This window comes from Phyllopteryx taeniolatus, chromosome 1 (genome assembly GCF_024500385.1).
Source record: "Phyllopteryx taeniolatus isolate TA_2022b chromosome 1, UOR_Ptae_1.2, whole genome shotgun sequence".
Taxonomy (NCBI): Eukaryota; Metazoa; Chordata; class Actinopteri; order Syngnathiformes; family Syngnathidae; genus Phyllopteryx; species Phyllopteryx taeniolatus.
This window is the reverse complement of record NC_084502.1, coordinates 12,949,957-12,963,049: the sequence shown is the minus strand read 5'-3', so window position 1 is coordinate 12,963,049 and position 13,093 is coordinate 12,949,957. Positions and strand designations below refer to the sequence as shown.

At 42.5% G+C, this 13,093-nt stretch overlaps 1 protein-coding gene across 3 annotated transcripts in view; it reads right to left on the bottom strand.

The window, feature by feature from the left end:
• Positions 1-84: 84 nt before the first annotated feature.
• The window catches only part of slc13a3 (solute carrier family 13 member 3), a 20,861-nt gene continuing 7,852 nt past the window's right edge, over positions 85-13,093 (bottom strand). For all 3 annotated transcript variants that reach the window (XM_061772992.1, XM_061772971.1, XM_061772982.1), the window contains exons 8-13: positions 12,987-13,091; positions 12,814-12,911; positions 10,605-10,717; positions 6,273-6,434; positions 2,971-3,108; positions 85-2,877 (exon numbers count right to left, since the gene is read on the bottom strand). In XM_061772992.1, coding sequence (XP_061628976.1) covers positions 2,722-2,877; positions 2,971-3,108; positions 6,273-6,434; positions 10,605-10,717; positions 12,814-12,911; positions 12,987-13,091 — 772 coding nt within the window. In that variant the 3' untranslated portion in view covers positions 85-2,721. The remainder of the gene's footprint in view (positions 2,878-2,970; positions 3,109-6,272; positions 6,435-10,604; positions 10,718-12,813; positions 12,912-12,986; positions 13,092-13,093) is intronic.

The following is a 13,093-nucleotide window of genomic DNA, read 5'->3' as shown; positions in this document are numbered from 1 at the left end:
AGGCAAACGTGACGTGGAACCATGTGACGTGCTGGAGAACACAATATGACAGCGATGTTCTGAAGTCTGACAACACAGCACCAATGGGGTGATCAAGTCTAGTTTATTAAACAGTGCAAAATAAAACTTACGAAACAAAAATCAACTTTAGTGTAATGATAATGACACAATGGTATTTAAAATATACTGTATTTAACAATTGGAGAATCAGAAAAAAACATTGTAAGTCAGTGTATAAGTCACAAGCCATTTGTTAAGAACGGAATAACGAGTAAAAAACCAATAATTCAACACAATGTAGACACTTTGAAAAACAATGAAAAGCATCCACATGAATTGATTGAACCGCAATTTCAGTTGACACTTTTCATCCTTCTGCTCCAGTTATCAGAGAGAGGACTCGTGTGGCTCAAGGTTTTGCATTTCAAACCTTTTCGCAGCGACTCCGCTGACACTAAGTAACCAACCGCAGCAGCCTTGTACGAGTTAACCATTGCCGTCAGCCGTGTGACTCCAGACACTTTATAGCGTACCAGACACTGGGGTCCTCACGCTATCTCAACAAAGTTCAATTTGGTTTGCTAACAGCAGCAGAAAATATCTTATGTAGTATGCATTTTCCCCATAAACAACAAGTTGGTTAAAATAGTCCAAGGATTAAGAATTACAGATGCTGACCCCTCTACCATGATGACCACTGCACGTCACTTATGGGAGAAACATGGCTGGTGGAGAAATGCAAAGTGATGAGTTTCTCCGATTTTGCTTTTTTGTTTTATCCTATACACCACTGACGACATAACAGCAAAATCCCATTGTTTTTTTTTGGTCCCCATTTTTTTTCCCAGAGCAAAAAGTGGTGGCTATACTCGCGAGTGCTATTGTGTAACAATGTATTGTGTGTTTTTGTGCCGGTTAACAGACACGAACACATGGAGCAACACCGCAGCGGTGGTTAGCTTTGGACTGAGAGATGATAATGGTCCAGAGTCGCTTGAAAAGAAATGCTAGTGGCAAAGTCGTGGGTCTTGTTCCGTCACAGTAGAGCTAAAACCCCAAGCCCCAGTGAGCTATGTCTACTTCAACTGTAACCTTAAAGCAAGTTCACAACTTCAAATACCTGGCCTCATCTATTTTCGATTCACAGACGGACATGTCATCTCCTCAATTTCTAGCATGGGAAGCCTGTAACAAGATATGGCTTTCTGCTCTTGCAAACGAGACAAACGTCTACTGTACTCCACTTCAGGGATCAGAAATCTCCAAACGGACCAGATGACAGTGTTTAGACGGGACATATACGGACGTATTAAAGGCATTCATCGGTGGGAGCGTGCCACACGCGAGCAGATATCTTTCTAGCTTTAGGATCAGCACAAAGGTCCCACCCTCAATGCTGCCCTCGAAGGCTCGCGAGAGCCACGGAAACAAGAGGCGACTTTTTTTGCAAATTAGCCGTACTTTGCACATTTTCATCTTGGAGCATTTCAGAAGTAAAAGTTTCCTGCATAGCGGCTACTACAGTGGACAGCTATTCTACATATCATTGCTGTTCTGCGGACATTTTGCTTGTCCAAAGATGGTCAATTTCATATTGTTTGACAAATCAATATTTTGGGTCGTCTGTTCTTTTGACGCATTATTTACAATGTTAAAGCGTTGGAAATAGCTTGAGAACAAATCTATTCACGCTCTGGTACACTTGAACTGTCGGAGAAGTGTTGTAAAACTCCGCCTCTTCGTTGACTCTGCGGGGGCTGTGTGGCATTATGTCGCCTCAAAAAGCCATTGAAAGTCTCGATTTTTTTTCCAGATAATAAGGGGTGAAAATACTGTAGTTAGGTTTGATACAGTACATTTGAGTGAGATGTTTTTGGTTCAAAACAGATTGCTGGAATACAAAAGTAAGCGCGTAGCGATTCATTTCAGCTTATCGTTTCATTTATTGTTCCACTCACGGACCGTTGAGAGTTTGCGAAAATGATGGAACCGCAATCATTTGCTTTTCATGCATTTGTCTTTTTTCATATACCGTACAATTAGTGACTGAACATGACTTTGGGGTAGCGTTGTGTTGATACTGTGTTGGAAATATCCAAGTTTTAAAATTCCTGAAAGTAGTCATGATGGAAATGCGAGGGTTCCACCAGTCAGTGGCGATATGCGAGAGTCTCGATGTCAAAGTTGATTATCAGTCGGTGGCAACGAATGGGATGACACACTCGCAACGTTCACTGTAGCGATTAACATGATTTGACATCAGACTCCTCACGCAAAAAGACAAAAACAGATTTTGAATCGCTGTCCACTGCAGTGCGAGTCAATGTTTTTGCAATGCATTGAGCAGTTTAAGAACATGATCAAATAAGTGAACAGTAATTCAACAACACTGAAACTAGTATTGCCCTGCGATTGGCTGGCCTCCAGTTCAGGGCGTAAGATAGCTGGGATAGGCTCCGGCACGCCCGTGACGGTACAGAAAATGGATGGATGAAACGAGTATTCACAACATCCTCTTTCATTCATTCATTGTTTTGTAAAAAAAAAAAACTGTGTCTGTTAAAAGTTCTAATATATGTGTGACCATCCGTTGGAAAAGTTATTTTCCAGGACTAAAGAGGACAGATGTCATAATTGATGCACCAAATGGTAAAATGCTAGCAGCTCTTCTTCCAACAGATTTGTTTTGGTCTCCGTTTAGTGTTGAATCCAGCTGTGTGATCAAAGAGTAGAGTTTGATGCGTGGGAAGCAGACCGATTGAGAGGGCGAGCCCAGTCGGGGTACGTGTCCAGGTTAAACATGGCTAGGCCCCATGTGTTAATGGCTAGAGTGACTGAGAGCAGACCCAGGATGTTCATGACAAAGCCAGTTTTGACCTAAGGAGGCACACGAACAACGAGCTTCAGTTACGATGTAAAAAAAAACAACAACAACACGAAAACGAACAAAAAGCAAAGCAAGAATCTCACCATGTCTTTGACCATGAGGTGACCGGATGCAAAGGCGATAGAGTTTGGTGGCGTCGACACGGGCAGCATAAAAGCGTACGAACTCCCAACTGTTGCGGGGATCATGAAGTACAAAGGATTCACGGACACATGAGACGCCTACGGAAACACATCAAAATAGGTCAAGGAAATGGCACTCCAGAATATTGAACTTTCTAAAGACATAATGAAATAGAATGTAAGAAATGAATCATCAAGATTGAATGAATGCGTCCATTCAATTCATTGTAGTACTCTTTCAGGTGTGCCCGCCTTGGCCCCCAGGAGGCTGTATAATACAGTCATACAGACGCAAATGAAGAAGAGTCACCACTACGCCCAGTGACTCCGAAAGCTGCAGTAATATTTGTCGTTTTTCACACAGGATAAAGAATATATGCATGCAAGTATTGTGATATTGTCTGTCGACGTGTTTTGCCCGACCGTTTGTGTTCAAATAGGCATTGTTTGAAGGGTTATAACATTACGGCTATTGATTATAATCATTAGCCCGCCAACGGCATTTTCCATTATGACTTTAATTTCATGGAACAAATATTCGAATTGATGTTGTAAATGTAGGCAGTGATGATGGCTCACCACTTTAATCATTATTTCATTTTATTTTTTTCAAAAACGAAGAGTGAAGTCAATTTATGCTTGGCTTTACAGTAAAAACAAAACAAAAAAGTCATTGCCAGAAAATTACCATCAATAATAATAATACACAGAACCCTTTAAATACAGAACTGATTCTAATGGCATATTTATTCATCATTTACAAGACTGAAAACCAAAGGGAGCTATTTTTTAACCAATGACAGAAATATTTAAAATCATCCACTGACGATAAAAATGGAATGGACCAACACAATGCTAACCTAGTTCACACTTTCTGGGTGCTTGTATGCTTGCGATAATCAACTGGCGCTTTACATGCTCCAAACAATCCTTGGAAAGTACAAAGGAGACAGATAATGATTAGCCACAATAGAGGTTAATACTTAACACACTACAAATACAATCATGTCTGTTGCAACGCAAACTAACACTAAAAACAAGTGTCTTTCCGCCACACCCTCAAAAACATCCAGTATTTCTTCTGTCTGTTCCATCTTTAATTATTAGTCTGACCTAATTACGAAGCATTTTAGTATGAGTCTTTTGTCATATTTTGGATACACAAAAATCCTTCACACGCAACAAAAAACTCACACACACACGTGAGAAAAAACTCACTCAACCAAAAAACACACTCCAGAAAACCTACCACACCCACCAAAACCCCTCTCAACAAAAAAAACTCTCAACTCACCACAAAAATCTCTCACATCAGAGAAAACGACAAATAAGCGCACACACATGCGCAAAAAACTCACACTCTTTAAAAAAAAATCTCATGCTCACCAAAAAAATCTAATCAACAAAAAACTCCCACACTCACAAAAAACACACTCACCCAAAAACCATCCATCCATCTGCTCTGAAGCAGAGTGCGTAATGTATGCAGACGACACAGTTTTCTTTGTTCATGGTCGCTCCAAAGATACTGTTGCTGCTAAACTCACTAATACAATGTCCTGTGTCACAACTTGGTTGCAGGAGTGCTGTCTACAGCTAAACGTTTCTAAAACTGTAGGCATGTATCTCACTAAAACAAATAGAGTATCACCTGACCCCGACATACTTGTTAATGGAGAAAAAATGCAAATTGTCAGCCAATACAAATATCTTGGGTTAATAATTGATTCACAGCTTTCCTTTAAAGCCCATATTGACAAATTGTGTAAAAATATCAAATTAAACCTCGCAAATTTTCGTGCAATTCGGAATGAAATGTCAACTGAAGCTGCAAAAATTTACCTGCATTCGATGATTCTTAGTCACTTTAACTATTGCATAACCAGTTGGTCCCAGGCTGGAAAAAAAAAAAAAAAACCATTGGAAGTTTTGTACAAACAAGTCATTAAAGTGATGGATAAAAAACCAAGGCACTATCATCACTGTGCAATTTTAAAAAAATACAGTCTTTTAAACTGGGACCGTCTTCACATATTTGCAGATTTCAATTTGATTTCTAAAGTACTGCATGATTTGGCCCCAGCTCCTCTGGCTGAGTTCATCAGCCAAAGAAACAGTTCTGAGCGTGTCACTCGAGGCTCTGTCAGAGTTGACTGTCTCATTCCTCTGCGCAGGAGCACTTTCAGTAAGTCAGCCTGGTCAGTGAGGAGCGCTGGTGAGTGGAACTCAGTACCTAAGGAGGTTCAACTGCTTACAACATACAAGGCCTTCACAAAAAAACTGAAAATGTGGCTCATTAACACCTATAGCTGCCAACACTAAAAGACAAGTATGTTATGTTGTCTTTTTGTTATGATCCAAAAAATGATGGTTTTATTCTCTCTTAATAGTATAGTTTGATTATGTATCCTGTATTATATTGTCTTGTAGATGTATTTTACTGCTTTTTGACATCATGGCCAGGGGACTACAGATGAAAACTAGCCTTCTGGCTTTTTTAACCATGTGTACTTCATGTGTTTTATGAAATTGCATTGTCCCCTTTCAAAAATAAACTGAACAATTAATCCATCCCTTTTCTGTCGCGCTTCTCCTCACTCGGGTGGCGAGCGTGCCGGAGCCTATCCCAGCTGTCATCGCGCAGGAGGCGGGGTACACCCTCAACAGGTCGCCAGCCAATCGCAGGGCACATACAAACAAACAACCACTTGCACTCACATTAAAAAAAAACAAACATACTCATCCAAAAAAATCTCGCACATGCAAAAAAAAACCTCATACATATACAAAAATGTCTCAAAAGCCAAGTTACAAAAACAAAAGAAAGCCACACATAGAAAAAAATCCAAAAATCAAAATTGCAATATGTCCTTGCCTCAGCGTTTTTACTTTTGAGCTTCCTTTCTCCCATGAGAAATTGTCTCACTTAGACAAAAAAAAAAAACGACCTTTTTTTGTGTGAGAGTTTTTGTTTTAGTAGGAGGGTTTTGAATAATTAAGATAACTTTTTGGATATGTGAAAGAGATTCTTTGGCCGAGCGTAAGAGGTTTGTGTGCGCGTGTGAGTGATAGAGTGATAGAGAGAGAGAGAGAGAGATACTGGTACTGCAAATGTCATTTTTAGCCTATATAGCACCTAATAGACACCTCATACATTCATGCCCATGGTAAGCGTATGCAACTTCTGCCTGCAGCTACTGTATTTGGTCAATCGTAATAGCACAAGTCAAACACGACGTAATTTGTGTTGAAGCTGAACTTACCAGTTCAGCAATAACTGGTAAAAATATGATAATGGTGGCGGTGTTGCTGGCGAACTCTGTGAAACAGGCCACAAAGGCTGTGATCAACATCATGGCCGCAGCAGGCGGGACCTTGGACAAAGGCTGTAGGTGGCCTCCGATCCAGGAGGCGAGGCCAGAATCCTGCCGAAGAGGATCAAAAGTGAAAGGTCAAATCCTAACATAATAAACAATGTCGTAAAGAAGAGAGAGAGAGACAAACACTGAAAAGAAACTTGATGAGTGCCGTTATCAATCAATGTAGAAGTACAGTGACCACGCTCGTAACTCAAAACACACTAGCAAATCTCAAATCATCTTTGACCATTGAAAGTAATGGAAATGACATTCTGAAAAAATCATTGCAATTTTTTGTAATAAGGAAAATAACACTCAATAAAACTGTACTTCATAAAAAGATTGTAAAACCTTAAAAAAATGGGATGGAAATAATTCAGCAGTTTGTGCATCATGAGTTAATGCTTCAATTCAATGATTTGTGATGCTCCTTCTGGTGTGCCCAGCTCGGCCACTGGGGGCAGTATAATTCATTCAAATGAATGAAAAGAGTCACCACTACTCTCAGTGACTCAGTGAGGTGCAATAATAATGGTTGTTTTTCACAGAGGATAAAGAATACATGCCTGTAAGTATTGTGATCATGTCCGTCGACATACCGTTTGTGCTCGAATATCTGTTTCCAAAAGGGTTAGAAAAGCGGGACTAGCTATGCAACTCGTTAGCATGTCCATGGTGTTTGCCATTATGCGTAAGCATTAAGCTATAGCACCCTTCGAAGGGAAAATTGTTTGGTATCCTCAATAGGGTCGCGGGCGAGCTGGAGCCGATCCCAGCTGACTGTGAGCGAAGGCGGGGTACACCCTGAACTGGTTGCCAGCCGATCGCAGGGCGCACAAAAAACAAACAAACAAACATTCGCACTCACATTCACACCTACGGGCAATTGTAGAGTTTTCAATTAACCTAGCATGCATGTTTTTGGGATATGGGGGGGGGGGACCGGAGTGCCCGGAGAAAAGCCACGCAGGCACGGGGAGAACATGCAAAATCCACACAGGCGAGGCCGGATTTGAACCCGGGTCCTCAGAACTGTAACACCGTTCCACCTGTATATACATATTTCACTTTTTGCAACTTCACCGCATCGTGGCTTTTTTGTATTTATATTTGCTATATCGTGGTATTTTTCTGTGATTATTTTCCACAGTGACTGTTACTGCAGAGAGCCAGTCTCACCTCTTCTGGAAAAGCCGCACAACACTGTTACTTTCTCAGGTTCCACCACATGGTCTCAGCTCTGCCTTTGTCTTCTTAATCTTCCTCCCCACCACCATCCTATGCTGTTTCGCTACACACACACACACACACACAAACCACTATCTTACAGTCAGCAACCTCCTTCAGATGACATTGTCTTCTGCACAAGATGAAATCCACCAGTGTGCTTCTGCCTTTGTTCCTGCCTCTTCTGGAAGAAAACGTTTGCTGCAGCCATTTCCATCCTTTTGGCAAATTCCACCACCGCCTGTCCCTCCAAGTTCCTTTCCTGGATGCCAAACTTCTTCATCACCCTCGTTTCCTTCACCAACATCCATCCATCCATTTTCTGAGCCGCTTCTCCTCACGCGGGTCGCGGGCGTGCCGGAGTCTATCCCAGCTGTCATCGGGCAGGAGGCGGGGTACACCCTCAACTGGTTGCCAGCCAATCGCAGGGCACATAGGAACAAACAACCATTCGCACTCACAGTCACACCTACGGGCAATTTAGAGTCTCCAATTCATGCATGTTTTTGGGATGTGGGAGGAAACGGGAGTACCCGGAGAAAACCCACGCAGGCACGGGGAGAACATGCAAACTCCACACAGACGGGGCCGGGGATTGAACCCGGGTCCTCAGAACTGTGAGGCTGACGCTCTAACCAGTCGTCCGCCGTGCCGCCCTTCACCAGCATGTCCATTACAATCTTGACCACCAATCACAACTCTCTCTATCTGCCTGGGATGCTCTGAACTACTACTACTCATCTAGCTTCTTGCAGAAGTTGTTTTTCACCTCAAGTTCACCTCCTACCTGTGGGGCGTAACCACTAATTACATTCAACATAACACTCTCAATTTGAAATTTCAGCCTCATGCCTGGATCTGACACTCTTTTCACCTCCAGGACATTCTTAACTCTTCCTTTAAGATAACCCCTACTCAATTTCTCTTCCCATCTACACCTTGGTGAAATAATTTGAACCCTTCCCCTAAGGGTAACCTTACCCTTGTTGCTTTTCCACCTGGCCTCCAGGACACACAACAATATATATCTAGCTTTCCCCTAATCATCATGTCAACCAAGTCCTTAGCTTTTCCTGTGACCAACCGACAGTTTGCACTGGCTTGTGGCCCCTCGCAGGGCGGCCTTCACAAACATAGCTACTAGCTAGATCAAAAAAACACAAAAAAAGTTTGTTTTTAGAGATCCCTGTTTCAAGTGGGGGGCGGAAAGCATCTTGGTGGGCGGGCACTGCCCCCCATAGCCCACCCATTGCCAACGGAGTGCTTGCCACTATCTAGTTCCTGATTTCTGTTCGCTCGTTGTCTGCTCGTTTTCCAATGTCCTGTGTTACGAATCTTGTTTAATGTCATGTTAGCTGTTGTTATGTGGTTATCTTGGTTTTAGGACTTGATTATATTTTGGATGGGGCTACCCCCACACCTTTGTTTTGCCTTTTTGTACAACCCCAATTCCAATGAAGTTGGGACGTTGTGTTAAACATAAATAAAAACAGAATACAATGATTTGAAAATCATAGTCAACCTATATTTAATTGAATACACTACAAAGACAAGATAATGAATGTTCAAACTGATCAACTCTATTGTTTTGAGCAAATAATCATGAACTTAGAATTTGATGGCTGCAACACGTTCCAAAAAAGCTGGGACAGGTGGGTGGCAAAAAAGACGGAGAAAGTTGAGGAATGCTCATCAAGCACCTGTTTGGAACATCCCACAGGTGAACAGGCTCATTGGGAACTGGTGGGTGCCACGATTGGGTAGAAAAGGAGCTTCAGTCATTCACAAGCAAAGATGGGGCGAGGTTCGCCTCTTTGTCAACAAGTGTGTGAGAAAATAGTCGAACAGTTTAAAGACAATGTTCCTCAACGTACAATTGCAAGGAATTGAGGGATTTCATCATCTACGGTCCATAATAGGATCAAAAGGTTCAGAGATTCTGGAGAAATCACCGCATGGAAGCGGCAAGGCCGAAAACCAACATTGAATGCCCGTGACCTTCCATCCTTCAGGCGGCACTGCATCAAAACCCAACATCAATGTGGAAAGGATATCACGTGATGGGCTCAGGAACACTTCACAAAACCAATGTCAGTAAATATAGTTTGGCGCTACATCCGTAAGCAAAAGCCATTTATCAACAACACCCAGAAACGCCGCCGGCTTCTCTGGGCCTGAGCTCATCTGAGTTGGAGGGATGCAAAGCGGAAAAGTGTTCTGTGGTCTGACGAGTCCACAGTTCAAATTGTTTTTGGAAATGGTGGACGTCGTGTCCTCCGGGCCAAAGAGGAAAAGAACCATCCGGACTGAATCCAGCATCTGTGGTGGTATGGGGCTGTGTTAGTGCCAATGGCATGTGTAACTTACACATATGTGAAGGCACCATTAATGCTGAACGGTACATACAGGTTTTGGAGAAACATATGCTGCCATCCAAGCGACGTCTTTTTCTTGGACGCCCCTGCTCATTTCAGCAAGAAAATGCCAAACCACATTCTGCACGTGTTACAACAGCGTGGCTTCGAAGTAACATAAAAACTAAATAAAATACTAGACCGGCCTGCCTGCAGTCCAGACCTGTCTCCCATTAAAAATGTGTGGCGCATTATGAAGCTGTACATCGAGCAAGAATGGGAAAGAATTCCACCGACAAAGCTTCAACGATGAGTGTCCTCAGTTCCCAGACGTTTATTGAATGTCGTTAAACGAAAAGGTGATGTCACACAGTGATAAACATGACCCTGTCCCAGCTTTTTGGGAACGTGTTGCAGCCATCAAATTCTAAGTTCATGATTATTTGCTCAAAACAATCAAGTTGATCAGTTTGAACATGAAATATCTTGTCTTTGTAGTGTATTCAATGAAATATAGGTTGAACATGATTTGCAAATCATTGTATTCTGTTTGTATTTTACGTGTAACACAACGTCCTTCCAACTTCATTGGAATTGGGGTTGTACTTAAGGTACACCTGTATGATTAAATGTAAATTCGGGAAGACATTTTTACCTCGCAAGCTTGAGCCATGGCAAAGCCGCCTCCGAGCAACAAAATGATATTCCAAGGGACCGCCTCCTGGGCTTTCTTCCATGATAGCAGAGGCACGTACGGAGAATTTGAAGCTGAGGGAACATTCAAGAACTGTGTTTTAAATGAAGAATGTGCTGTTTGCTTTCTTTCACTTGTATCCAGCGGTTTGTTTGTCCAGCTGAGCATAATAAACAATCAAGCTCATGCACGTGTTTTTAACAGACGCAAGGCATGTGTATGTAAATGTGTTCCACCACGAAGAGCTTTGAGAGATTATCCCAATGGAACAGAGCAAGTACAGTCTCACTTCCAGACAGCCAATGCACTCAGTCCCTAATCTCAATTATTAACATTCCTGAGTTGACTTGTGATATTTTGCAACAGGTTTCGACAGGAGGAGCTAATGACGGAGCAACCTCTGAGCTCCAAGACGATCCATTTCGTGTCAGTGGTTGGCCTCCGGTTTGTTTGATTTCAATGGCCGCACTGTCGTCGCCATGACAAAACTGTCATATTTGAACATTCTCAATTGTCAGTACAAGTGGAAAGAGAGTCGTCACCCAGAGCAATGTGAACGGAGGGGATCATCACGAAAGGCACTACTTGTACGTTTTCATATTCTAAAGTCCCGGGGAAGCGAATATAAACATGTCTTCCCTGCCGCAGGTGAACGATTACAAACACATCGACAAGTAAATAAAATAAGGGTTGAAAATGGGGAAAGGAACCAAGCCGTTGTCTCCACTCTTCAATGTTGAGGGCCGTGTCTGCCGAATCAAATACCTGGGAAAATGTATGCTTCTTTGTTTTTATGCCTATACGTAACTAAATGTTGGAGCCGTGAAAATATGCCCGCTGAAAGCCTCAGGTGATTGGAATATATCCCACCAAGTCTTCTGACGCAGTGACAACGAGGCCAGCCACACCAGCCCGAATCCCTGGTCCACACACTGGCTGTATTGTAGGAGATTTCAATCAAAAATACCCCCCACTGGCACTTTCACTTTTTTCCGCGCGCACACACGGCCAACAACGAGGCGCTCTCAAGCAGACACGCCAGCATAAAACCCCTGTCCACACGCTGGCTGTCACATTGGACTTCTTTTTCTCCCTCGCTCTTCCGCCTTCTCTCCGTGACATTAGCTCACTCACGGCAGACAATGAGGCGCTCTAAACTGACCATGTCAGAACAGTATTTAAAGATGCCTTTTTTGGAGTGTAGGCGTAGCTAGCTAACTGCACGTCGCCATTTTCGCCGCATAAGCGCTAATTTGAACAAAGCCGCTCCAGTTCTTCTATAGAGGAGGAGGCGTGACCTATGCCTTGGCATTGTTTTAGCCACGTGCCCCCAAAAATCCGGGGCACTGAAAGTCTGAAAACAGTTTACCGCTATATTGCCACAATTCAGAACTACATAGTTCGGAATCTTTGCACATTGGCAGCAATGTATTTACAAACAAAGCTCTGAATTCACTTTACGGGGTCCTTAAATTCCATATATGTATAAAAGGCATCTTCGAGTGAAATTTGGAAACAATAAATTGCGTGTTCCCCATTAACTTAGAAGATGGCGATTACTGGTGGTATCGGTGAAGTGAGTGTTTTCACATTTATACGAACTGTATCTCTTGATTCGTTATTGTAGTATTGTCTAATTATTGTCCATTTAGTCCGATTGTACTGAGCAGCCAGGACAGAGACGTGCAGCTCTTGCGTAGCACATGTGACTTTTCATGAAGTACAGATACATTTTTATTGTACTGAAGTCCATTTGACTTGAGTCATTTCTTTCCTAACAACTCTTTTCTTGTATTCCCTACATTGAACAGCAGATACTGCATCTGCACTATCAACTCCTTAATGTGCCCAAATTGGGCTCGTTAGTTTTTTTTTTTTTTTTCAAAAGGCTGACAATCGGGTGGCAGTGTGTATGTGATGACTCAGAAGCATCCGCTTTAGTACGTCAAATATGTAACACGGTTGCTAAACAACATGAAATCCCTATCGTATTTTTCTCGATTGATTTGTCAGTTGTGAGTCCTAATGCGTGTCAATGCATTGTTTTCAAAATGTTATTTTCCATGCCTAAAGAGCAATGCAAGCAATCACGGTGGATTTAGCCATCTTGCATGCATGAAACGGTTCCATTGCAAAAGCCTCAATACTGTTTCCCAAGATGCGCACTGACCTTTAGGGTCCGCCCACCAGCTAAGAGAAGGTTTCTGTGAGGGGAAGAAAAATAATATGGACACAATGATCACACCGGTGACTGCGTCTGACACGTAACTGCGGAGGAGGAAACAGAAAGTCATTAGCACTAAGACGATGGCATGACAAAGGTCAAGTGTCAAGCCGTCTTACCCCTTCTTGAAAAACACAGACCAGCCTGTGACAAATTTCGGATCCCTTGTGAACAAGAGAACTGCATACAATACAAAGAAGAAAGAGATGGCTCCCTCTGCAAAACT